At 30.3% G+C, this 27295-nt stretch overlaps 3 protein-coding genes across 5 annotated transcripts; 1 reads left to right on the forward strand and 2 right to left on the reverse strand.

The window, feature by feature from the left end:
* Positions 1-13914: 13914 nt before the first annotated feature.
* Positions 13915-17344, reverse strand: LOC110422578 (mitotic-spindle organizing protein 1A-like). 3 transcript variants are annotated; one of them, XM_021436547.2, is made up of 3 exons: positions 17223-17344; positions 16472-16706; positions 13915-13932 (listed from the first exon to the last, which is right to left on the reverse strand). In XM_021436547.2, the coding sequence occupies exon 2, from the start codon at positions 16695-16697 to the stop codon at positions 16476-16478; it is 222 nt and encodes a 73-aa protein (XP_021292222.1). In that variant the 5' UTR covers positions 16698-16706; positions 17223-17344; the 3' UTR covers positions 13915-13932; positions 16472-16475. The 3 variants fall into 3 exon arrangements, with proteins under 3 accessions (XP_021292222.1, XP_021292220.1, XP_021292219.1); XM_021436545.2 differs by lacking the exon at positions 13915-13932 and adding an exon at positions 14771-15055 and having other exon boundaries at positions 17223-17343; XM_021436544.2 differs by lacking the exon at positions 13915-13932 and having other exon boundaries at positions 16199-16706; positions 17223-17342.
* A 23-nt stretch (positions 17345-17367) lies between these two features.
* LOC110422577 (putative steroid-binding protein 3) lies at positions 17368-18216 on the forward strand. The gene is made up of 2 exons (XM_021436543.2): positions 17368-17787; positions 17866-18216. Exons 1-2 carry the CDS (start codon positions 17513-17515, stop codon positions 18140-18142), a joined length of 552 nt encoding a protein of 183 aa, XP_021292218.1. The 5' UTR covers positions 17368-17512; the 3' UTR covers positions 18143-18216.
* Positions 18217-18502: 286 nt separating this feature from the next.
* LOC110422576 (peroxisome biogenesis protein 3-2-like) lies at positions 18503-24579 on the reverse strand. The gene is made up of 7 exons (XM_021436542.2): positions 24183-24579; positions 23737-23898; positions 23449-23648; positions 23193-23323; positions 21407-21534; positions 20338-20565; positions 18503-19021 (listed from the first exon to the last, which is right to left on the reverse strand). Exons 1-7 carry the CDS (start codon positions 24194-24196, stop codon positions 18766-18768), a joined length of 1119 nt encoding a protein of 372 aa, XP_021292217.1. The 5' UTR covers positions 24197-24579; the 3' UTR covers positions 18503-18765.
* Positions 24580-27295: the final 2716 nt, after the last annotated feature.

The following is a 27295-nucleotide window of genomic DNA, read 5'->3' on the forward strand; positions in this document are numbered from 1 at the left end:
GTAATATATTTGTTATATAATCTGTTCAATAAAATGTTCCATCACATTATCTATCACATGTTCTTTTAGGTCATTTATCTATTATGTCACATAATATTATAATTTATTAATATTAAAAAATTAATTTTAAAAAATTTAAAAAAACACTTTCAACATTTTTCATACTTTTAAACGGTAATGAATAAAAATGCTTGGAATGTATTAAAAAATATATATTTGGTGTACGTATACACATTATGTATTTCAACTTGCTTTGTTTGAGAAAACTTTTTCTCTTTTTATTTTCTATTTCATTTTCTGAAACAAATTTCATATTCTATTTTTGTATTTTGAAAAACACGTTTAGTAAATGAAAATGAAAATTATTTATAAATTGAAAAAAGTGAGTCAAATTTGTGTCCTTTGTCTAACGTTTCCAGAAAAATAAATGCCCCACGTGGCAAAATTCTAGAGGCCAATATATATTGTCAAATAAATACGCAAAATATTAATTATTTATTTATGAAACATTAAGCCAAAGAGCGGGAAAAGTTCAGTGTGCGCACGGTAAGTGATAAATAAAGGGTGGGCGTACACTGAGCAAATTAAAGGCATAAATAATAACGTACGCAGGGGGGATGGGGATTTACAGGAGGGCCCAGCTACCTATCCTGAGCGGTCACATCAACGTCGCTTTTGTCTAATCGAGAAAATCTTTATTCAACAACCACCATTCATTCATCTCTAGACTTTTTACCCAAACCTCTTATTACCGACACGTGTCAGTCTCTATGCCCCGCTTCTTCTCCTGTTTTTATCGTGTTTCGTTTTCTCGCGAATATATTGCCCTGACTAACCACTACTTTTAGTAAATATTTCTCTTAATTGAGGGCAAAATGTTTTAAATTTGAAAAATATGTATTAATTAATAAATTAAATATTTAATTTTATTTTTAATAAATATTATTAATATTAATTAAATAAAAATAAAAATTTTAACTTAACTCAAATTTTTACCAATAATAAATGTTATAAAAAATTAATTTTAATATTTGTATTATATAAACAATCACAATCATTTGAATTTTCATTATTTAATGATCAGGTAATCAATTTATTGTTATAAAAATTAATTAATATTTAATTGTCATAAATTGTGTATTGATATATTTTAATAGGAAAAAAATCATCAACAATGTAATATAATACACATACAACAGTAATAATTAATTAATTAATTAATCATCTTAAAAAAATCATTTTACTGTTAGAACTCAAAAATCTTGACTCAAAATATTTAAAGTTCGAGTTTTAAAACAAAACTTGTGAGTTTATGAGGTTAGAGAGTGTTACCTTTCATTGTATAACCTAAGATCACATGTCCCCATAAAAAGTTAATTATTTTTAATGAATTATTTTTTGAGAAAATTATAGCTTACTTTTACCTTATAACATCATTTAAAAAAAATTATCCCATACATCGTTGGTAGATTTTAAAATTCCACTAGTAAGGTTAGAGAATTGTTTCTTACCCACTTTAAGATATATTTTTTAAAAAATAGTAAATTAATATAATAAATAAAATGAAATATGAAAATATTCTAATTATGTTTGTGGAGTTTAGAAATTTCACCAATGATGTATAGAATAGCAATCTCCTATTATATATATATATATATATCAGGGTCATAAGTCTCATTATTACTAAAGAACTTAGTTAGGAGATTTGGACATGAAGCAAAGAAGGAATCAAAGCTTGCAACCTCACTTGGGATAACCAAGCCTACATAATTCTTCTTTTGATCAACTTGGTTAGTGACTGATATCAAAAAAGCACATCTCACCTTTACTTAGTATTATATGCAATTATATGTCTCGTGCAGTTACGCATGCATCTAAAAAGATGTAAATGGACTAGAAACTTTGGTGGTTTATAGACCATTAAAATAATAAAAAAAATATCTAACTACTAGAAGTAAATGCAAAATGAAATAAAGAAAATTAACCATGCAATATGAATTAACATTAAAACTCTATTCATACACATTCTACATTAAGTGCAAAATTTTAAAAAAATGTCCCTAGATCTAACATGGCTTATTACATGACCAAATATACCTAGAATTCAAAATTGCATGGCACACTCATAATAGCATGCTTTCATGATGTCACGGTCCAATCTCGAGCCATAACAGACGTAAGAGTCCAAATAAGTAAAGTTCACTCGTCCTAATCAAGTCTCGGATACAAATAGATAAAAAAACAAAGTTTACCTTTACACAGTGAGACTGTTCTCATCATTATTGAACAATACATATGTGTATATAAATGTCATCAAATATACAGTATATAACAAAATCCCAATGCATATCTTCTGCTCAACAATCAAAACAAAAATAAGTTTCAAAACAAATAAAGTTATATGCCACTTCGTGGTCAAATCATAAAGTATGCAAGCTTATTATAAAACATGAACCAAAGTGTGGTAGAGTCAAACAGAACAGATACTGAACAAACAGCGCAGTTGACTCAAAGGAAGGTAACATCTACTGAATGCCTCATTAACCACCAACCATTGAACAAGTAGACTTCTCTCCAAAAAGTGATGAGTCAAGTAGTCAAGTAGTCTGCTAATATGAAAACCAAATTGTACATGTGAGTTATAAAAACTTAGTGAGCATATGTAAGATCTTGATTTTAGTATGCAAAGTTAATTGGTAAACCTTCTAATGAGTTGTAAATGATCCATTTCTGAGCCACGTGTCTCAAAACTACATTATAAACCTCATTTTATAAACCTTAGGTTTATTGGAGAAATCTAATGGTGAAGTATTGAGACTTTGAAACTAGGTCCCTATACATTCTGTCAGGTATCAAGACTTTGAAATTAGGTATCAAGATTTTGAAACTAGGTATCAAGACGTTGAATCCAAGTATTAAGACTTTGTGAAATGTCTCCATACCTCATTTTGATGTCTATATACCTGTGCCTTAATATATAGAAAATTCTTCCTTTGGAACCCACTTTTAATGTCAAGCACTTGGACATTTGCTCTTGAAGTTTGAAGATGAAGTCTCAATACTTGAAGTCTTTTATCTCGATACATTCGGACTTCTTCTCTAGATTCTGAAGATTGATAACAAGGCTCGATACTTGAGATGTGTGTCTTGATAAATTTGGTCTTGCTTTTTGGAATTCTGCTCTTTTGAAGAGTTGTCTCGATATATTCAGTCTCATTCTCGATACTTCAGTACATGTTTTTTGAAAAAATGACTATTGCTGAGTGAAGTGTCGATATCATCCAAAGTTGTCTCAATACACCTTCATACTTAGGTTATTCTTGAGGAACATGAAACAAACAAGTCTCAATATCATTTTTTGAGGTTTTGATACTATAAGTTAGTTTAAAACTCAAAACACATAATCAAACTTGAAATACATAGCCTATTTTTCAATCAAAAGCATGGGGATTTTTCATTAAGTCCTAATGCACTAAGCATGCAATATTTTAATCATTAACTTTTGTCATATTAAAACAAACATCAATCATAAAGCTAACAGCATATAATCAAGCATATAATGGAAAGCATCGATATATTGGACTTTGACATAGCATTGTAAGACAAAGAATTAATGATGGTATAGTCACTATAAGTTATGTGAAGTGTTGTGAAAATTTAGTAGATCCATTTACCAAAGGTCTAAAAAAATGACTTGGTAATAAAGACCTCAAGAGAGATGGGTCTTAAGCTTATCAACTAAATATCCAGTGGTGGGAGTTCATCTCAACACTTGTGGCTGACCTGTGAGTCTTGGGTTCTAACCATTCTACCACATGGATGATTGCAAGTACTAATTTATGTTTTTTATCTTGAGGTGTGTAGTGCTTGGTTCTCGTAATGTGTAAAGTAAGGTTGAACAAAAATTCTTAATGGACCCATAACATATATATGTTGAAATACTATAATTATGAGGTACTTTTAATAGGAGCTACCTATGAAAGTGGATGTGTGACCACTTTTAGGAGCGAAAAGCTTGACTCTGATAGCACTTATGAATGGATGCAAAACACAAAACCATAACAAACGTGTTGGCAAAACTACATATAAAGTAAGGAAACTTGTTTGTGTTTAGTAGCTAAACTAATCAAATGAAGAATTGATGGTTCAATACTTGGTCAACCACTCAATTTATACTAGAACCAACCACACTCACTAAGTGAAGGCTTAAATTTAGGGGATACCTTCATTTATACACAAGCTTTCCAAAGTTGTTGGTATTTGAAATTTTGAAAATGGTAGGAGATTGTTGGTATATTTTTAGAATAAAAGGTTGTCTCTTCTTATAAAAAGTTATTTTAACTCGAAAGTTATGTCACATAGTATGACTATTGGATTATAGATCTATTTTCATATCAATAGTTATGTTTCTTGGTAACGTGAGATGTTAAAAAATACCTCTAAATCCAAAGGTTATGAAACAATTGAAAAACATCATAACTTAAAAGTTTAGATATGAAAAATTATCTTTTCATATTGTAGTTAAAAATTTGTATCTTATGAAATGAATAGTTATCCTTTCATAAAGTGATTATTAAAATAATACCTTTATCTAACGATTATATCTTGCAAAATGCAAAAGTATCTTTAAAATAAAGATGTGCCTTGGTGAAAAGGTTGTGTTCTTAAGAAGAAACACTTGCAAGCCTATATAAAAGACTTGTTGTCAACTATTTTGACACACCAAAAACAAATAAGATAATAGCAAAAAATCAAGAGCAATATAAGTGTTTATGTTCTAAAATTAAATATAAACATTTAAGTTCCCATCATCTATCAAAGAAATCCAAATTCTTTATAATTTACTCATTGCAGAAAATAGGTTTTAAGGCTGAATAACTTTACAAACCCTAAGGTGTATTTAGTAGTTTACTTTTCAAATGTACAAAGACAAAGTTAGACATTAGCTTCATTGTATCCCTAAAGTTATTCGTATAATTTCTCTTTTACATACCAAATTTGGAGGAGGACAAAATAAGTTTTAAAGATAACATTTATTGAAAAGTCCACATTGAAATTAATTTTGCCAATTCCTTGAATTCTATCTAAACCCTATTTGCACTAACATTTACCACCTTTTTAGGTTTTTGACTCAGTGAGTATTCTAAAAAAGCATTTCTTCAAATGATTTAGATTAATGAATTCAGTGAACTCATTGCCATCTAGATTTGCTAGTTTTACTACTTGCTCATTGAAAGATTAAGTCACACTTGTGAATTGATAATTGGTATTGATTTTTTATTTTTCTGTTTTTTGTTGTCACATTGATTCTTTTTTGGAAATGGTAATAGAAAATATGTTTGGTAACATCTTTTGAATTTTGATTTTTAGAAACGAAAAAGATTTCCAAAATTGTTGGAAGCAAAAATTTTTGTTTTTAGTGTTTTCAGAAACAATGTTTCTGTTTTTGACACTATGCATAAGTAGGTGAATAGTGTTCATTACTTTATAATTAAAAAGTTATAAAATAATTTAATTACTTTATAAAGTTAACTAATATTAAATTTAATTGAAATATTAATTTTCTAATCTTATAATATTTTTAATGTTAGAATTATATAATATTACTTAATGTATATTTCAAATAATATTATGTAACATAATTTTAGTAGTAGTAATAATATAAATAACCTTAATAATAATATTATCTAATTTAAATAATTTTATAATATTATTTGATATAATTTGAAAATCATATTATTTAGTATTATTATACATAATAAATTTAATATTAAATAATTTCCTATTATTAATTAATTGAGTATTTAGTATTACAAGATTATTTAAGTATTAGAAAATTAATAATATTGTATTATATTATTATGTAATATAACTTTACAATTATATTGTTTGGTATTACATAATGAAATTGATATTATAATATTTAATTCTATTAATTAATTGAATATTTCATATTAAATAAACAATCAATATTATTAATTGATACGATTTTATATTTTGATATATAAAATTATTGCTAAATTATTTTATGCTTCGCTAGATAAGTTAATATTATTAAATTATTTATATTAAATAATATATATGAAAATAAAATTAATTAATATCATAATTATGTAGTAAATTTTTATATTAATTAACTTTTGTATACAATTGTTTAATATTTTATAATTATATTATGTTATATTTAATATAATTATATACTACCATTTAAATGATATGAAATTATTATATGATTAAATAACAACATTAAAAAAAACCATTTAACGCTACACCAATATTATTTTCAAATAATATAAATTTTATTTATTTGATAAATTCTTTTATCTATTCAATTGTTCAAATTTTATTTTGTGTATTGACTTATTATGTTTAAATAATTTTAGTTTTTTATGCCAACGTGTATACAACATTATGTTTACCAAACATGTTTTATGTTTTCAAAGTTTTGAAAATAAAACAATAACAAAATATTTGAAAGCAAAAAAGGAGAAGTGATACGAAACACGCCCTTGATGGGCAAGTTATTTTGAATTAAATGTATATGAGTTATAATTAGTCTTAAACAAAATTCAAACACTTATAAGATAGTCAAATTAAATCTAAAAAAAAATGCATCAGAGTACTGGATTAGAATAAAACACCAAGCTTGAAAATATCACCAAGCTGCCACAAAATTCAACACGAAAAGTACATTCGATTCAAAGTTATTGAATTTGCATGACAACATGGAGGACAAAGCTTCGAAGTTGGACATTTCGACTCGGTGAAAACGTCTCGTCATAGCAACAATGCCATATTCCTGGTTCTAATTATGTTATACTTCACAACTGAAGGGGAAATTCTATGCACTAGTCATGGGAAACACTGTTAAGTTGTCAAATCAAACTGATGATAACGAGAACATGGGGCTTGTAAATATCGTGGGTTGGGGTGCACCATTTGCCAAAGGCATGTGACGATATGATTATCAAAACAGGGAATCTAATGAGCCGGTTCCCGAGACTCTTTCGTGATAGAGGAAAGAAACAGCGTCTTTATTTTATTTTTATTTTTTCTTTTTGTGCATAGGAGGGGTAAGAAGAAACAGCTATACAGCTCATTGCCGACCCCCTGTTATTTATTTTATAAAACCCTAGGCTCTATATAACCCTTCCTATCACCTTCTCTGTATTACCGAAGCTGCCCGCGGTAGGTGAAGAGTCGTATATTTGGGGCTTTCCTTTCTCCTGTGGGGGTCTGCAACAGTGTAATACTTGGATTTTAGGGTCTACTGTTCACTTCCTGTGGGTGAAGTAGGGTTAAGGGAGGGGTGTAGTTGCTGGTAGGTTTGAGAGTATGTGGTTAGGGCTTTGCTTAAAAGGGTTTTGGATCTGGGATTTTTTTTTAGTTCTTTTGAATTCATGGATGTGCTTCTGTGATGAGCTTTTTCCATTTTTGTTTTTGGCTTTTTCTCTAGTAGGGTTGGGAGATTCAGTCTTCTCGTCTTAAGTGAAGATTGTTTCGATCTGCTAGTTAGTCAAATAGGTTCGCAACTTTTCCTTTTTCAGTCTACGGTGGAAAGATGGATATGGCTTTGTTTTAGGGTTACTTCCCTGTATAATTTTTTTTCATTCTTCTTTTCCTCTTCTGGTTATTTTTCTAGGGTTAGATAGAGAAGGGGTTTGAGCAAAGTACTCAAGTTTTAGTCACACTAGACTAGATGGATCAAAGAAGAAAAAGGTTTGACCCAGCCAGTTTTAAGATTTATGCCATATAGATGTAAAAGAGGGTGAAAGTGAAGGACCAGAGTTGTATTATGGGGTTCGTTGTGTTCGGAGTGGAGCTCCTTGAAGTCCAATAGAGGTTCTTGCAGGGTATATTGAGCTGCTGAGCTATGGATCCCACAGCCCTATCCCTTCTTTAAGAGGTGTTCCAGGATAGGCTTGCGGCTTGCATATCTCAGGAGCTGCATTACCTTAGTCAGATCCTTGTTTGGATTGAAGGGAGCTCTACACCTCTCTCCTCTTCCTCCGTACATCTAACCCAAATATTTAATTTTATTTTTATTTATGCTTCCGCTGCCATGTGTTTTGACTGATCTCTTTTTTAGTAAGTAACTAGTATGATTTATCTCTGAACCCATCAAGGTTTTGTTGTGAGTATTGCATTTTATTATTAGTATGTATTTGATTTCAGCATTCTCGTTTGTTTTGTTCGTTTCCCTTACCAGGTCCGGCTGTTGTAAGGAGTCAATATGCCTTAGCTTGAGACTTGGGACTTTTAAGATTTGAACCACTACATCCTGGGGTGGCAGATTTTGCTGGTCGAAACCTTTCAACTTCAAGCCAAAATTGGACTGTCAGAAGATCTTGTGGTTAGATTAAGCTGCTGTGGTTTCAAAATTCAAACCACACATTCAAGAGAGGGTTTTTCCTATTGTACTTTATTGATAACAAATGGCATGACAAGCTTTATTTCGCTTTTATTTTCTGTCCTGCTGAGTAGCTTTCATGTCTGTAAAGTTGTACTGACATGCTTAACAGGAAAACTATATGATAATCCAACTTCTCAGGCTGAAAGGAAAATGATCTTCTGGTAAATGTTGGTTTTTGTGTTTACTTTTCTCCTCAATATTAAAGGGGAATATAAATGTTTGTAGTCTTGGCAACCAAAGGGTTGAAATTAGTGGTTGAGTTTGGTTTAGGCAGGTCCGTGACTTGGGATTGTGTTATTATTACATCAGATAATTTCGCTGGTATTAAAGGCCACATTGATGAATTGCATTAATATGGGGAATAAATTTGTCAACTTAATTTACTTCTATAATTAGCGTAACAAACAATTTATGAAAGGAAAGCGTCATGATACCCTTGTTTTGTGATAAGTCATAATTATCTGCTTGCGTTAAGGTACGCTTGTTTTATAAAAATGCTGGCTGTTGCATCTTATGGACCGATTGAATGAAAGCACAGTTATCATTTGCACACGATACAGAATAATTAAAAATAGATTTGTAGTTAAGATTTTACCATTCGAGAGAGTGAATTATACAATTTTTTTAATAAGTTTAATTTAAATTAATTACTAAGAAATTTTTTTTTTGGGGTAAACATTGAAAATTTTTTTATAAGTTTTAATTTTTAACTTTTAAACAAAAAAGTTAAAAAAATTGAATTCTTTTTTTATTTTAACAGGATAAATGTTTTTTAATTTTTAATTAATAAATTAATAAAAAATATATATTTTATTAAAAAATATGTTGAGAGTTTAAATTAAAAAAAATTCATAATTTCGATATATATTGTATAATTTTCAATTTTGTTAGAAGTATAATTTTTTAATTTTTTTATTTTATATGTATAAATATTATTTATAATTATTTTAAAATTTTTTATCATATCTTATTATATAATATTTTATATTAAAAAATAAAATTTTGATATACCATACTTATCTTGTTTTAACAGTCATGAATTAAAGTAGAGAAAATGCAATAAATGAGTAACTAGCTAATATTAGGAGAAGTTATTTCTCATTTTAGAAAGGACTAATTTTATAATTTAACTTTTAAACATAATAATGGTAGTTAGAGCTCCTAATTAGGAGTCTAGTTTTAAATAAACAAGTATGTTTTTTTATTTTTACAAAAAATATGGATTCGTGATAAGTGGTATTAAAATAGATTTAACTTAATAGCAACTCAACAATTTTAAAGGCTTAAGCTAAATATTTAAATAAAAATTTTTTTATTGAAGTTAAGAAAAAAAGAACAAATGAGAAAAGAAAATTTACAAGTAAATATTATAAATTAAAAAAAATTATATATAATAGCAGTTTGAGATTATTAAATACATATTATTGTTAGTTGATTAAAAATAGTTGAGAATTAATAACATTGTGGGCATTAGGAAGTGATAAAAATAGTTGAGATTTATTAGGCACATAATGAAGGAAATGAGAAAATATGTCACTATTAATTATTACATATTTTAATTAAAAAAAAAGATAAATAGTTGAGAATTAATAAAAATGTGAGAGTGAAAGAGAATAAATATTTACTAAGTATGAGAGAATATATAAATATTTCATTAATTACTTTAATTTTTGTATATTTTAAATGTAATTACTTGTATTATTATTATAAAATTATAAAATCTATAAAAATTTAGAACCTAAAGCCTTTACTTTGGTTGCTTTACCCTAAAGCGTTGATTTAACTCTTCATTAACATGAGATTTCATAAAAAATTTCAAGATCGATATAGATCCAGATCAAAATAAGAATCTGTAAAATGTTATTGATTCTATATAAACGAGAGATGAAAAAAGTTTCTATAAATAAGAATTTTCTTCTAACAGACATGTTTTTCGGATTGAAAATGTGGATTCACTCCATCCAAAACCTTTTGACACTAATTTACGAGTTCTCATTTTTTAATTTAACCATACTAATCCAAATGAAAAGATATGTTTTAAATTAGTACAAAAGTGTTAAAATATTTACGAAGTAGCAATTTTAGTAGAATAAAAAAAACATTATTTTCCTCATATGGTGTATTCTGAGAGTTTGATACATGTAGCACTACAAAATGAGAAAGTGAAGTAGAAAGAAATTGATACATGGTTTTGTTTAATTTGAATATATTAGCTTTCTTAGTTCAATGTGATTTATTTTAAATTTATATTTAATATATTAATAGATGTATAATTTTATACATGGATAATCTATCATAATATCATCTCGTTAATAAATAAAAATAAAATATATAGATAAATATAATTCCGGTAACACTTATAAATTGCAAAGCACTGGAAAAAAGATTTATAAAATGCATTAATTTTGAAATAATGTTGCCTTAAATGTAATTCTAATTTTTCTAGGCTTAACTTGCACAAAAATGTATATAGTTAGCTTAATCAAGAAAGAAAACTTTAATGCTTCACTTATGTGGCAATCAATAAATGTGATAAGTTAATTCTATTGGCATACTAGTCACAGAAAAAAGAAAAAACTAAGTTAATGAATGTAGACTTGTTCAAGGCCTAAGCTACTCAGCCCAAGCCTCTATCACTTTTTCCAACTTTTTTTCCTTATCTAATGTGGAAAAAGATTTTAAATAAATTCAAGGATGATATATATAGCTGATTTTATAATACATGAAGCAATACATATTGCATTCGTGGCAACTTATGTATTGTTTTTCATTTTATAAAATTGACTAATCAGAATTAACATATCTGAGAAAACTCAATTAATTTTGTCATGTCAGAAAAGTTACATAAAAACTTATATATATGGAAGATGTTAGCTATCCTTGGGCAATAGTGGCTCAATAACTTTAAAAGTATAAAATTAAATATTCAAATGTGGTATTTTTTTATTGAAATTAAAAAAACAAGGCCTTTTTTTATCAAAGTTAAAGAAGAAAAAGTAAATGATGAAAGAAAATTCATAAGTGGATATTATAAATTGAAAAAACTTAGTTATGTATATATAAAATAGTGGTTAGAGATAATTAAATACATATTATTCTTAGTTGATTGAGAAGAATAGAAATAGTTGAGAATTAATAGCATTATAAGAATTGAGAAATGAAAAAAATTGAGATTTAGTAGGGATTTAATTAGAGAAGTGAGAGACATTTTATTAATTATGTTAATTTTTACATATTTTTAATAAAAAATTAAATAAATAGTTGAGAGTCAATAGGAATGTGAAGAGAGAATAGGTAGATATTTTATTAATTATTTTAATTTTTATATATTTTTAATATAATTAATTATATTATTATTATTATAAAATTATGATATTTATGAAAATTTAGAACTGAAAGCCCTTGCTTTGGTGGCTTTTTCCTAGTTCGTTAAAGTTAAGGTTGGCAATTCACTATCATAATGTGATCGTGCCATGTAAAGATGAAAGTATAATAGATAAATGAATTGACATGAATGTGACATAATAAATTAATCATGTCAAAATTTGACACGAATACGACATGTTTTATTACATAAGTTACACATTATGACATAGCTAATATGTTTAAATATGATTTAACTTATGATTAATTAAACATATATAAATATATTTTAATATATATACACAAAAAAGTTTGTCGTAAATGACTAAAAAAAATTACTACATGAATATGATTAAATGAAATTTAAATCCACAAAACTTCAAGTCACGTTAATGGATAATTTTATAAAAAATTTTTAAATTTAGTTAAAATCATGTGATGAATGTGACATATTTGCAATACGAATCATAAGATAGAACTTATTTGAATATGATAGAAGAATAAAAACATTTTGAGACTTATAATATTTCATATTCCTACTTTTTTCGATTATTCATTTCTCTATCCTAAATACTCTGACTGTCATCTACCGGAGGTACCATAGAGCGTTTGTACAACCCCTTCTAAATAGCAACAAGGGTGGACACATGTAACATATTAATTTCCTTTTTCTTAATTGAAAGAAGGCTAAAGGACGTCGTTTATTGCCCCGGGCACGAGGGAAAAAAATTGAGGAAAGAATGCTTAAAACAATTAATTAATGCATTATTGTTTATTAGTTTTTACTTTTTACATCCTTGATCTGCTAGCGCTCGCCAATTCTAGTATTTGCACAAAGATTTTGGTATTATTATAGAAAAGTGCTTTACCATTTCATTTTTTCAAAAGCAAGTACCTATTATTAAGAGAAGATTCTTCTTTCGAACTTTTCAACGAATAATTAGATCCATTTTTTTATCGTTTTGATCCTTAATTTTGTGGTACAAGTATTACCCTTAATTTTTTTTAAAGAACGATTACTTCTTTTGTATTTAGGGTTAGTATGGTAAGGTTGAAAAATCTAAATTTTATGATTGTATTCAACACGTTAGGTACTTGTTATTAATATCAAATTTGATGACAATTTCTTTCTCTAACTCAAAATTTCTATCTTTTTAAAGTATCATGATTGTATCTTTCAAGATGAAACATTTTTCTATAGGACAGTTAATAAAAATGATAGTTATAATAGTTGATGTCGTTTACTCGATAAACATCTTTAAGTCGCTTCATTTTTGACAATTGAATGAGCTTACACTTCAAAAGTTCTTATAACATGCTTGCAACATTTGAGTCAAGAAAGGGATTTTTTTCTCCTATATATTCTTCATAAAAGTCTTTTTTTTACTTTATTTTGCAAAAGAATAAGTTTTTTTTTAATTGAAGAAAGTGTAACGATCCAAGTCTAACCACTGACCTAGTAACTTTTTGGTAGTAGTAGTAGATTTGGATTGTTATATAGGTCTTAATAATCACATTCACATCAGATGTGGGTCCAACCAGTCAAATCCTTGATGTCCCCACCCATTCAAATCCTTGATGTTCTCATCAATGTCACACATCACATCCACAGGTCCAAGATCTCACCAGAGAGATGTGAAAGCTCACATCGGATCATTTGTAACGACCAAAGTCTAACCACTGATCAAGTAACTTTCTGGACCTAAATCACGTGGTCCTAAAAAGTTTAAGCTCAAATTATTAATAGTAATAGACTTAAATTGTTATATAAGTCTTAACAATCACATTCATATCATATGTGAGATGTTGAGTATAACAGAAAAAGAGGTTTGAATCTTGCTTTTTAGAAAAAAAATTATACGCTAATCAATGAGCAAAATGATCGAATGCAAAAAAAGAACAAGCTTTGCTGTTAGAGTTTCTTTGAACTGGTGGACATTTTGAGAGGCTTAGTGTTAAAAGTCTCACCCTTATCAAAGTTTTACCCCCATTGCCAAAGTTTTGCTTTTCCTTGCTCTTCCTTGGCTCCCGCACAAGGTCTTTAATTTCTAATTGCTGAAATGCTTAATTCCCTTTCATGTGCTCGAGTAGCTAATTTTTCTATAGTCTTGAGCTAAATGCCTTTTAAGAATTTAACGCAATCCCCACTTCATTTTCTGGATACACATATCAAAAGTAAATGATTCAAATCATTGCTATTTGCGATTAAAATTCAAATTTCTCCAGCTGTGAATATAATTAATCACGAACTCATCTTTCCACTAACATAAATTTGTTTGTTCAATCATGCAAACTACAAGATAAGTATTGTAGAAACGATCGAGGAATTCACGCTCAAGTTATTTCCAATTGACAATTATCCCAGGTTCAAGATTCATGTATTAATCAAAGGTGTTACTCTATAGAAAGTGAACGAACTGCTTCACCATAAAATCTTCATACTTACTAAAGTTGTTGTAAGTTTTCACAACGTGTGCAACACATTGACGAAGATTTCTTTTACCATGGAATTGTTGTAACTTTAATGCTTGGTAATTCCCTAACATCCTCGTACATTGGATCTTTCAGAAGTATGGTTTCACGTAAGCATAAGACAGAAAGATAGGTCCAGATTTTATAACTATGATTTGGGCTATAAAACATTATCCATCTATCATGTTTTTTATGGAGATAAAATGCAAAAGTAGAATCTCAAGCTATCAATAGGACTCCCGCTAAGCAATATGAGGCCATTCCTCCAAAGCAAATGTACCTGCTTGTTCTTTTATCAAAAGTCCGTAACAAACAAGCAACTAAACAGTAAAATCCCTGCATGATGCATGACAAGCCTTGAGATTTCAACATGCAAATTCCACAGAAAAAATAGTTTCCAGGAGTCTCATATTGCAATTTCCTTGTTTATGGAAGTTATTTGGTTCTCAAAAGTATAACATGTGGAAACGAAAATGGTAAACTGCTTTCATTATTCAACATTATAATTTGGTGCAAAATTGTGAAAGTTTTCAACTAACGTCTTTTTTCGGGGGATAAGTAAATATACTTCTTCAAACAGTAGTCAAAAATCAGAAAATCTACCTAAATTTTGAATTAACATCTTTGACCTTCAACATCAAGACCAAACACTAGTTTCAATCAGAATTAATGTAACACTTTGGCACAGGGTAAAAGACAGCAACGTAATGCCCTTAGCTGTAACAAAATAACTACATATCTCAGGAAATTTGTTCATATAACCTTTGATGCCAGCATCCCTTTGAACCTTCAAGCAAATGGATTTACCTACAATGTGATTATATTTACATCACAAACATACTCTATGACTAACACATATGCAGATGTGTCTCGTCATGTTTATGTGCTCCTACATGCATGCATGCATATTTCTGAATGGGAACAACTAAATTCTATTGCTTTTCAAATCAATGAACCATGATTTCAAAAGGGCACAAGAAACAGAAAATTTTACCCATCAAATGACAGCAAATAAGAACAATACCTATTGATTTTTTTTAGTATTTCTTTGTGTTTTCCCAGTTCATTCGTGACAATGACAAAGTTAATTATTGTTACTATACATGCATCACAAGTATTTTGAAAACTTCAATAACCAAAACGAGAGTCTTGAACATAACCTACTTGAGTGCTAAAAAAGGTTCGAATAAGCAGTTGAAATTCAAAGGAAATGAGAGGGAAAAGATGAAGAAAATTAGGTACACAAGTGACACAAAACAAAGAATTCTAATTCAAAAAGAAAGTGAAGACAAAATCTCTTTCCACAAACTTGTAATTAAAGTACTCATTAAGGTTAATAATTTTATAGTTTTTGTTATTAGTTGTACATTCCAACAATGTTGATCTCTATCAACTCAATAGAGACACTCAATTGTTGACTTAATATAGTACAGATACTTTTGGTGACACCAATAAGTTGAAGCATTAAAGTAATTTTGATAAAAAGGCACTCATAATATGATGTAATCCAAAGAAACTATCTCAAAATGTGGAAAAGAAAGCTACAAATAGACAAAATGTCTCGCTAAATTTAATGAGTGAATTATTGTTCTGAGATTATTTTCTATCTGCAGAGGTCTTCTCCTTCCTCCTTGATCAATAGCATGTCAGCAGTTAGAAAAGACTTAATTGTAAGTAAACCCAGATACGCTCAAGAAACTAAAGGGCATATTAGGACAAGACTGCAACTATTCCTTCAATGGACAGGCACTATAGCCATAGTAATGTTCCTTTTATTTGGGTGCTAACAAACTAAATCATATAAACAAAACCATTGGCACAAATATCGATGCGTTAAGGTTCGCCAACACCCACAACCACAACATGGCAACCAAATCCACAATTGTGATTTAGAACAATTGCTATAGCAGCCATTTTCCAGAAAGACAAACCAAATACATCTGGCAAAAATTTCATATGCTCCAACACAATGAAGAAAAGACAATTCAAGATAGTGAAGATAATGAATCAAACATAGAATGAGGGAATATAAGAACAGAGACTAACTACAACATGATGGAGCCCTAAAAGGAATATACATGCATGTGAACACTAAGCACGATTGTGCTAGAGATAAGGAAATGTGAAGAAAGTGTCAATTGCAAAGACAACAGTCAAAAACAAAGTAAATTGGAATCTTTGACATTACTCCTAAATTTACTAGAAAATATCAGAAGCACAAACTTGGCTAAGGTATTTGCGATGAAGAAGTTGGCAGTGGGGGTGAGGGTGAAGGTTCTCTTTGGAGTTCCTTGACAACAGCAGCCAAAGCCTCAGGGTTCAGACCCAAGTCACAGAGGGCAATGAGGACTGAGAGGGTATGCCGATCAAGTCCTGTATCAAGAATATTTGACATGTGAAATGCCAGGTCTAGAGATTCTCGGGCAGTTCGTGCAGCTTCAGGATCCATAACAATAGACTACAAAAGGAAAAATTCTCCAAAAATTTAACATCCAATTGGAGCCAAGGACACAAATTTTTAATCATCTTTAAAAGAAAAATTCCAAGATCAAGTACAGACAGAAATAACTTTGCTTTGTCATTACACATAATAAAATTTACTGGTGAGCTCCAGACACTTGAAATGAATGCAGCTCATGAAATTATTCAGAAACTAATACAGAAAATTAAAAGCCGGCTCATGAAATACAAAATAATAGCAAATCAACATCCTATCATCAAATAAACCCCTCAAAAAAATGTAAAGTAAGGAATTCCCATATCCAATCATGAATCAAACACCTATTTTTGCAAAGCTTATAACCAACCATCTGAAATCAACACACAGACCAGAGAAATGAATTACTCTGTGACACTCCAATGAGTGTATATATACAAGAACTAAAAAGGCAGTAAACTTTAATTCAATTCTTATACGGGAAGACCCAAAATTTTGGTTTCTCAAATCTGAAACAAAGAAAATGAAAATGCTAACCTCAAGAGATCTCGGGAAAAAGAGTAAGCAGAGCGTTTGTTTCTGTTCTTTTTAAAAGTTGAAAAATATTTCTGAATAAATACCAACTAACAAGACCCGTTCAGGCCAACAAGCCCAGCCCACAAAACAAGTTCCGTGCAGTGGTGGGGGGGTAGGTTGGGTCATTGGTCAATGAGAGGTAGGTAAACTCTAATCCTTTTCTACAATTGACGAAGAGAAATGAAAAACCAACCAACCCGAACTTCAATTTTTTGGAGTAGAGAAAGACAGAAGAAGAAGAGGAAGAAATCATGGGAATCTACTCGACAGTGATGGACGCCGTGACAGAGGTGACGGGGCTATCCCCGACGGCATTCTTCACAATCCTTGCCATGATGGTGGTTGTCTACAAAATCGTTTGCGGCATGTTTTTGGGTCCTGAAGATTTTCGTCAGAAGCCGCCTAAGGAGCCAGTTCAGCTGGGAGATGTTACGGAGGAAGAGTTAAGAGCTTACGATGGCTCTGACCCCAGTAAGCCTCTCCTTATTGCCATCAAAGGCCAGATCTACGACGTCTCTTCCTCCAAGTAATAAATTCTTTTTCTCATCTTTACTGAATTCATGTGATTGTACATTTGATGAAAACGTAAAAGTTTGGATTTCAGGATGTTTTATGGCCGTGGAGGGCCTTATTCGATGTTTACAGGGAGGGATGCAAGCAGGGCCTTAGCCATGTTGTCATTCAAGCCTGAAGACCTGACAGGGAACATTGAAGGCTTGAGTGCTGAGGAGCTTGCTGTGTTGGAGGATTGGGAATATAAATTCATGGACAAGTATCCCATTGTTGGACGGGTTGTTCCAGCAGCAAATACCACTACAAACGGAGATAAAGTACATCTTCAGGACCAAGATGTAAACGGGCTACAAAAACAACAGATTTGATTATGATTCCAAGCTTACAACACTTTTTGCAGTAACAATTTGTACAACTCAATTCAAGCTTAGAACCTTTGTTTGCCCACTCTTCACTTAATGTATCTTATCCAAGTCAAATTCGGCTTAATGATAGCCGAAGTGATTCAACTCAGCCCATCATACTCTTATTAAATAAACAAAAGTTGAATTAGCCACACAAATAAAGAAAGGAGTTATGGTCATTCCTCGTTTCATCCATGGCTTTGCCAATGTTCTTTCAAGGTACTTGAAAACATGGCAGAAGCAAACAGCATAAAATGGAGTATCTTATCAATCATATAAATGTCACATACATGGCTCTCCTAGATTTTCCAAATAGGTAACAAATGATAAACGTAAGGCCCTCGATCTCAAGCTTTATTTTATCATCATTTCAAAGGATGAACTGGATGATTTTACCAGATCGAAACCAGCAAAATACCAAGTTAAAATGATGTAGAAAGAATTACAAACCAATGCAATAATCTCTATCCATCAATTTTTCCTTTCACAACTTGGAATTCTGACCCACCAACCTAGCCCCATTTGGAATGTTTACATTGGTGCCTTGTATGAAAATTAAAAGTGAAATAAAATTACAAATTCACACTCTAAGAGCTTGACATATTAGCGTAGAGGAGAGTGAAGAAGAGCCCGACTTCTGGAACACTTTGTATTATTTGGATAAACTGGTTTTTGCTCGGTTCGTGAAGCAGAGATGGACAGATTTGTGAAATTCGAGGCAAAAGTCTAGCTAGAGGCATCCCCAATGTTAGACTACCTCCTCCAGATTGAAACCCCTTATCCTCCACCAGGGCGTTCACCACTGCTTTTAATGATATTTCCACAACACTGGTAAATTCGGCACTGCAAGGAAAACGAAAAAAGAAAGGTCAAACTTGACACAACACAAAGTTATCTGCATGAGATTAAGATTTGACAGTGTCTAGATACTTCACAGATAATATCTATTGTTAATTTTGTTTGTTTAAGTCCAAATGATAATTGATAACAGACTACAAGCAAGAAGGAAAAAGTTGCAATGAGTTTGAAACATAAGATGATAGGAACATCTCGAACTAACTGCAACAAAATAAATTCTTTGTGGGGAGTCATCACTCAGCTCCATTCTGAGATCAGAAGGCCTTCCTGACTTTTAAGTGAAGCTTATCGAGATAGTCTATTCTAGGTGATCCTGCCAACAAGGACCAACATATTTAGGCTGCCACTCTTTTTTTTCATCATCTCTCACTTTGAACAAGTATTTTGGTTATAGAAAACCTGTGTTTTATTGGCTAGTCAACTTCCTATATCACCCATAAGTGTGCTAAGGTTTTTCCGATAGAGGTGACGAGAGGTAAAACAAAGGGAAGGGAGAGTGGCAGCCTCTCCTTGTGACTTGTGTTAGAAACATTTTAATGTAAATGGAGAATTTGGAGGGATACATGTGCCCGTCCAAAACTCTCAGTTTTTAAAAACCTTCCAGATTAGAAGGTTTTGGGAGGCAAGGGTTCCCCTTTAAAAGTTTTTACTTTACAGGAAAAATTGGTTATATTTTAACATTTTATTTTTGTAACTTATAAAGGATATAATTGTACAAGAACATGATAAGAAATCATCTCTTTCTCTTACTACTTTTTAACCAAACAATGTTGGTAAAACATCTTTCCCTTTTTAAGAAATCCGAACAAACGAAACCTCTGCCTCATTTCCTAGTCCTTAGTAACTTCCTAGTTTTTACATGAATGACATATTCTGATTCACTAGTCACTCATCCCTAAGAAACCTAGTTGTGAAGCTTTAGGTTAACCAAGGGTGGTTTGTAGCTGTCAACTTGTGGAGTTACCACCACAACACCACCACCCACCCCCACACACACCCAACAACCCCCTCACCCCACACCACCACCCCCACAAAAAAAAAAAAAAAAGGAAAAACAAACTAGAAAAGAAAATTAATGGTGGTTATCTAAGGCTTGAACATCTTCTTTTTTCTTCTATTTTTTTTGTCATGCAATGGTTAAACACATAATTATTAAATAAGAAGGGTTGGCATTAAAGCCCTTTTTGAGATGCAAATACATGCAATTGACCACACATTGCCCCTTGTTAAATTAAAACTCATAAATTGTTAAACAGGAAACAGATTAAATAACATATTATGTGCCAATGTACCGATGATACCTTGAAAGCACTTCTCGTGTCTCAACCATAAGTTGATCAAATTGTGTAAAGTCAGGAGGATTTGTTTTATCACTGCTGGACACCGTGGCAAACTTGCACAACCTTGGGTCCTCAGGCATCAAGCAGTCCACCCAGTGATGAGGACTTCCCATGCTCATGAACATGTCAAGGATCTGCATAATTATTTGATGAAGTACTGTAGTATCGAAGAAGTCCCTCAATTGCTTTCTGAAAGAAAGTACCCACATTCCAAGCCATGTGAGGAGACCTTAACATTTATCCAATATTCTTGAGAAGTTAAGATAACATTCACAAAGTATTCCAGTATATCTATTTTTGGAAACAATAATGAAGTTTCAAAGTAGCATTTTCTTAATCTTGAAGTGAAAGCAACTATAACTTGTCTATCAGTTACTACTGCTGTTAGCATGGAATGCCATATGGTTCAGAATGTTTGCTTGGAGGGTTGTTCTGATGTATCCTTCACTTTCAAGTCTTGCCCTCCAATCATTTTGGCATATATTATCTTTGGATCAAAATATCTAAAAGACAGATCTAATTACCCCTTTGTGTAAAGGGGTAAGGAGGTCAAAACTCAGGCTAGATTTCAGGGACATTAGGTTTGGCTATTGATTAATGTTTGGGAGAAGGAAGCATCACACACGTTATGATATTCATCATCAATATTTTTTTAGTTCTTAAGAGAGCCCTATCACCGCATTTTGACCTCATTATGTTACATTACAGCATATTCTTTCTTGATTAGGAGAAGCAATGTCATAGGATTACTCTCCACAAATCGGAAGATCAAATTGACAGATATGACCTAATTTGTCAATGTAAACATTGGAAATGCTCACCTGAATCATGCCCTAACCCAAAAACTAATTGGGTTGGCTGAATAAATTATTTTCCTCCATTTTGCCCATTTTATGGATGTGTTTTCTGGAAAATATTTAGGTATCCATTTTACTCTTCAACTCATGTCAGTTTTAGCCAACCTTAACAGACGCTAATTCCAAGAGCAATAGACCAAAAGGTAAAGATAAAGAATTGGAAAACCACTCACGCCTTCAGAACTTCTGTTGCTGCTGTCTGCATATTGGAAATCAATGTCGACAAGCCATGATTGGCAAGAAAGTCAGCATTTGCCAGAAATTTTTGCTGGTCATCCCTGTCAATGAGCTCAGCATCCTCCTGCATGAAAGGTATGAAGACAGATAAGGATGCCTGAAAGAGTGCTAAATAAGATTTATAGGGCCAAATATAACAGATCTAATGAGAGTGATCGACAATGACACTACTCAGAGACAACAGTACCCACTAACAAGCAGATGGCTTAAAACAATGGAAAAATAATGAACACTCAACATCACATGACAATGCAAAAGAAACAATAAAATTGTGATGTAGCCAAGATAGTCATGTGGACTACAAGATTTAAAGGTTTAATCCACAAAAATGTTTGCAACTCTTGGTCATCACATATGTCAACTGTGATTCATTTATATGGTTAACACCACAACTAGAAGAGTCAGTAGCTAGCATCAATTGATCTACCCAGTACTATCTCATCCGGGTTTAATTTAAATTTCTCATTTAGCACCTAAAAAGGCATTAAAACTCAATTGAGTGCACAGAATAATGACAAGTGCTGAATTCTTATTGAAAATTTTCTTTATGAGTTTATTCCACAATTAGAAGTGTTGAGGTATGACTCTGGATCCATTTTTTATTTATTATTTTCTCTTTGATGGTTGCATAATTCAATCTGTATAAATCAGTTTTGGTATTTTTTGGCTTAAGAAGCCACCATTTAAGGCAAATAACACTAATAGTTCATGTCATGTCAGTAACCTTCTACAGCAAAATAATTACATCAATATCCAACTTTATAGGAGCAAAATGAAGGGTTCAAATATGCATCCAGGTAGTAACATATGTACTACCAAATCACAACTATTATCATGGCTTTTGTATATGTCAAAGGCCCATTCTGTATGTCAATAAAAGAAACTCTCTTATTAAACCGAAATTAAAAGTTTAAAAACCTTAAAAGGCCAAAACAACACTTTTTTTTTTTGGTATAATAAATATGAGAGCACTAAACTCATAAAAAGGACAATCAATAAAACCTGAAAAATAGAACCCTATAAGCTCCCAAAACAAGGAGGCACACCAACCAACAGAGGTTTGAATTAATACTTTATCGGTCTATTCATCACACACACACACACACACATAAAAATACATCTTGAAAGCCAATTTTTGAATAATAAATAGTTTGCACGGCATAGCATGATTGCACACTACTTTCAGCATCTGAGAGGGTTGTGTTAGGTGCAAAAAGCACACAAATATACTTAAGCCCTTCAAAGCCATAGAAACCACACCGCACCCCCCCACCCCCCCCCCCAAAAAAAAAAAAAAAAAAGAAACACCCCTGCACCTTTAACCACCACTTGAAGGATTTTGTTATTTGTAAACATGGCATTATTTAAATACGTGACTGCATATCCCACAATTATTTGCCACATCAGCTTACATTTCAAAAATAGATGCTCAAGTCTCTTATATTATTCCACCTTAACAAACCAGTTTACTCAAAAGAATCATACAAAAACTTTCTCTATCATTCAAACAGCAGAGGCAACTAAGATGGAATTTGGTGGATATACCAGCTATAATAATCCGTAGAGGCATATTTAGAATGAAATTATAATCTCATAAATTTCAGCAAATGGAGAGGTAAAGGAAAAAAAAGAGTTGATATAGTTTTGCAAATCATCTGTAGGTAACAATAAAAGAATTGAACATAGTATCAGGCATTATGAATAAAAACATAGTGCTCTTACAAGTAAATTTGAGCTTCCAAGACCACGTGCAGTAGCAATATATAAATGTCTTCCTAGAATGTTGACTTGAACTCTAATATATAAGCTAAGCAGTGTTACTGCCCATATTGACACCACCATTCTAGTAAAACCTGGAAAAAAAAACCAAACATATCAGTTATGAAAAATTAGATTCGCCTGCATGGCCTAGATACTTGCAATTTCTAATGTCAAAAACACCACAACAGTAAGAAACCAGAAGATAATGACTTCATACTTAAAATTTTGAGCCTATCCCATAATTCAAGTTTCTCTGAAGAAGACAAAGTGTTGGGCTGACCCTTCCCTCTCATCAGCCTGTTTGTAAGATGTGAAAGGTCCAAATCTTCAGCTATTCGATAACTTAAATAGTGCATTGCATGAGGCAATGTTGTTGTATCAGCTATTCTTTGAATGTTCTCGAAATGGACTTGCATTCTATCAAAAGTTAGAAAACCAGAGAATATAAGAACCAAAACAGTGAATTTGTTCCACAAAACTTCATAATAATCGTGACCATTCTTACTGAGCTTTAATGAATTCATCATTTTCCCGCTCACTTGCGAGCTGTCTTTCCAAATCAGCAAGCCTATGTCTGTGAGCATCATATAGTTTATACAAAAAATACCCACTTCCTAAAACACCTGCTGTAACCAAAACCTTCCTCTTATGCCTTCTCCAAAGATCCCTATATTGGCGAAAATGTAATAATCTATTAGCAATCAATTGAAGCAACAAGAGAATGTTAACAAATCTCATAAACCCGATATTACAGACTACAAGCAAAGCACAAACTAGCAATTAAATGACAACAACAGAAATTTGGTTATTAACACACACTAAGCATAACATCAGCAAATGCAACTGAACCACAAAGTAAAAACCTGTAATTGAAACAGAAAAGAAGCTATATCTCATAAAACCCACACAGAAAATTGACAAAAACAAACAATTAAAGAAAAAAAAACTGACCTTAAAGATAGCATATTTGCTGCTATGGCAGCCAAACATCCATTTGGAGTAAGCAAAGGTAAAAGGGGAAAAACCCAAAAGGAACCCCTTCAGTGTATATATGAGAAAAAGGGTAAATCTTAAGAGACTGAAGAGAACATAAAATCTTCTTGACTTCTTGTCAAAGGCAGGCTTAGGAATACCCGCCCTTCAAACAATAGAAATGAAATTATGCTTGGTTCCTTAACTAGGGTTTATCAGAGAAGAGGAGAGGAAGGTTGTCTATAAAGAGAGAAGCTTTGCCTAAGATAAAGAGCAGCCAAAAACTTAGCTGTTGCTGTCCTACTTTTGTTTTTCTTTGGCCCCTTTTCGATGGCTTTTCTGTGTTAATTCTAATTTCTAATATTATGAAAGGACATGGGTGTAATCTAAATAGCTCTAGACTCGTTACTTTTCCAGAATTTTTCTTCATCCTGGAAATTTGTTTGTGGGAAATTTACACTTAGGTGTAATGAATTTAAACAAATTAATGGCTCGTGGTTTATCAAAAAATTATTGTTGAATAGTTTAATGATGACAGATAAGACTAATCATATAACTACGATTCTCATAGCAAATTACAAGTTCCTAATTATTTAAAAATTTTAAATTAATCTTCATTCTTTTAATGCGTTCAGTAAAGTTTTATATTTTGATTTTAAATTAAATAATTTTTTATGATTAATAATCGATAAATTATTATTAATTAAAATATTATTTTTTATTTTTTATATTCTCATAATGTTGATGCTTTGACTAATGACATAAAATCTCAAAAGAGTTTATTTGATCAAAAATAAAAATATAAAAACTTAATTAAACATAATAAAAACATAAAAATTTATTGAAATTATCTTAAATAATTTAAAAACTTTTTTTATAGTATTCTTTAATTGAATTAATGAAAATGTCTTTCAAGGACAATAGGTACAAGTCATCATAGTGTACTGAAAATGTACATATTATTATGATAAGATATAAAATTTATTATAATAAATTATATATTTCATTTAGTTATAACTTACATGACAATTTCATAAATGTTTTATTAATATAATGTAAATGTATATATTATCATAAAAAAACTATGCATAATATTATAATATAATATGCATGCCATATAGTAATTATATATAATGTGATTTTTTTTGGATATTTTATTGAGCAAATTGTGAAAAATAGTCAACCTTATAAGCTTATTTTAAGAATAATTTTGTATATAAAGTTAACTGTTTTGATCCAATTTTTACTATTATTTGATAAAATGGTTTTTAAAACCTTTTCAGACAAATTAAATACTCTTGATTTCTCTCTTATGTCATCCAGAACATTATCCATCCAATTCTATCAAGTCTCCCATGCCCTTTAAACCATTCAAAACGATATTTTTGATTTGCTCATCTTCCTTTCCAAAAATTTTAATAATAAAAAGAATTTAAATAGACAAAAAGATAGGAATGGTTCAAGATTTTCCATTCATCTTGAAATAAGCAAAACGTTTCATTTTTTTTCAAATTCGGTGCAAATTTAAAACAAAGAGAAAATGGGAAAAAAAAAGAAAGAACAAAAAGGTTAAAAAGAATTATATGGAAGAAAACAGTTTTTGCATTTTGGTTGTAAAGAAAAGGAAATGAAGAGTTCAAGATTTTCCATCCATCTTGGAATAATAAAAATGTTTCAATTTTTCAAATTTGATGTAAAATTGAAATAAATAGAAAGTGGAAAAAAAGAACGAAAGAGAAGGTGAAAAAGAATTACAGGGAAGAAAATGACTTTTGCGTTTTGGTTGCTTCCGTCCATTTTTAATTTTCGTAAAATCTCATAAAAAATTCTAGAACAGTCCTTGTCAGATGATTTTGTTTATAAATTACAAAACTTTGTGTCACTTCCTAATGATTTTGTAAAGAAAATGTTCAATAGCTTTGCTGGAAGGATGATATCTACTGTTTGTAAATTGTAATATTTTTTCAACATGGTATATAAGATTTTTTTTTTCAATATGACATGTAACAATTTTTTTTTTAATATGATATATAACAACATTTTGAACATGACGCGTGTCAAAAACATTTTTTCAAGAAAGCGTGTAACAACTTTTTTTTTAATATAATGTTGAATAACTTTTTTATCAACATGATGTGTAACAATTTTTTTTTTAAATATGACATGTAACAATTTTTTTTTCAACATAGCATGCAATAATAACATTTTTCCAACATGGCATGTAACAATAATATTTTTTCAATATAGTATGAAATAACTTTTTTTTAATATAACATGTAATAACTTTTTTTTAACATGATATGTAATAATTTTTTTTTTCAATATGGTTTGTAACAATATTTTTCATATGTGTTTGAATATGAAAAGGTTTCATTAAGGATAATTTTGTCTAAAATTTTTTCTTTTAGTTAAAAATAGTTAAAATTTTAAAAAATATATTTTTAAAATACCTTATCTTTGAGCGCTAAAAAAATTATCTCTATTATATTCATTATAAACTGATGTATATAGCATTATAATAAACTCTATACATAGCATTTTAACCAAATGTATATGTGATTTAAGTGTTATCAACGAGAAACATGAAGCAATTTTGTAAACGTTTTAATCATCATAAAGTTTAGAATGACTATCACCTTGTAAGGATAATTTTAGTCTCATTTTTTAAACAAATTGACTTAAATTAGATATGTAATATAAAATAAAAAATAAGATTAATGATGAAAAAATTCAAATTATAATATTATTATAAGATGAGGACATAGTACTCAGTTATTATGTACAATTATGTTAAAACCAAGAGCAAATAAAGGCAATTCATCCTCGCAATATAAATCTCTCATTACACTTCATATATGAGTACCACATGTTACCTCAAACAGTATCTATTTCAGTTAAAACCATGGGCAAATAATTTGTTTGCAATTCCTTACATCTATGTGTAATTTTCCTTTTTTTTCATTTATATTTTTTTTTCATATGGAATTTCCTAGCAATATAAAAAAATATTAAATTCAAGTTGGAAGTTGTTTTGGGGGTCAGACTTAGAGCATGTTTGATTTGATTTTTTTTAACTTAAAAGTTATTATAAA

The sequence above is a fragment of the Theobroma umbraticum genome, unplaced genomic scaffold (genome assembly GCF_002168275.2).
Source record: "Theobroma umbraticum cultivar Fairchild unplaced genomic scaffold, ASM216827v3 scaffold_146.0, whole genome shotgun sequence".
NCBI lineage: Eukaryota > Viridiplantae > Streptophyta > Magnoliopsida > Malvales > Malvaceae > Theobroma > Theobroma umbraticum.

What these genes read in the sequence shown, in the direction of transcription:
- LOC110422577 (XM_021436543.2), top strand. Translation starts at nt 17,513, where the DNA reads ATGGGAATCTACTCGACAGTGATGGACGCCGTGACAGAGGTGACGGGG. An exon ending in TACGACGTCTCTTCCTCCAA is followed by an intron (nt 17,788 to 17,865) that starts GTAATAAATTCT and finishes TTTGGATTTCAG; the next exon opens with GATGTTTTATGGCCGTGGAG.
- LOC110422576 (XM_021436542.2), bottom strand. An exon ending in TTGGAAGCTCAAATTTACTT is followed by an intron (nt 21,535 to 23,192) that starts GTAAGAGCACTA and finishes CCTTTCATGCAG; the next exon opens with GAGGATGCTGAGCTCATTGA. An exon ending in ACACGAGAAGTGCTTTCAAG is followed by an intron (nt 19,022 to 20,337) that starts GTATCATCGGTA and finishes TTTTCCTTGCAG; the next exon opens with TGCCGAATTTACCAGTGTTG.
- LOC110422578 (XM_021436547.2), bottom strand. Translation starts at nt 16,697, where the DNA reads ATGGATCCTGAAGCTGCACGAACTGCCCGAGAATCTCTAGACCTGGCA.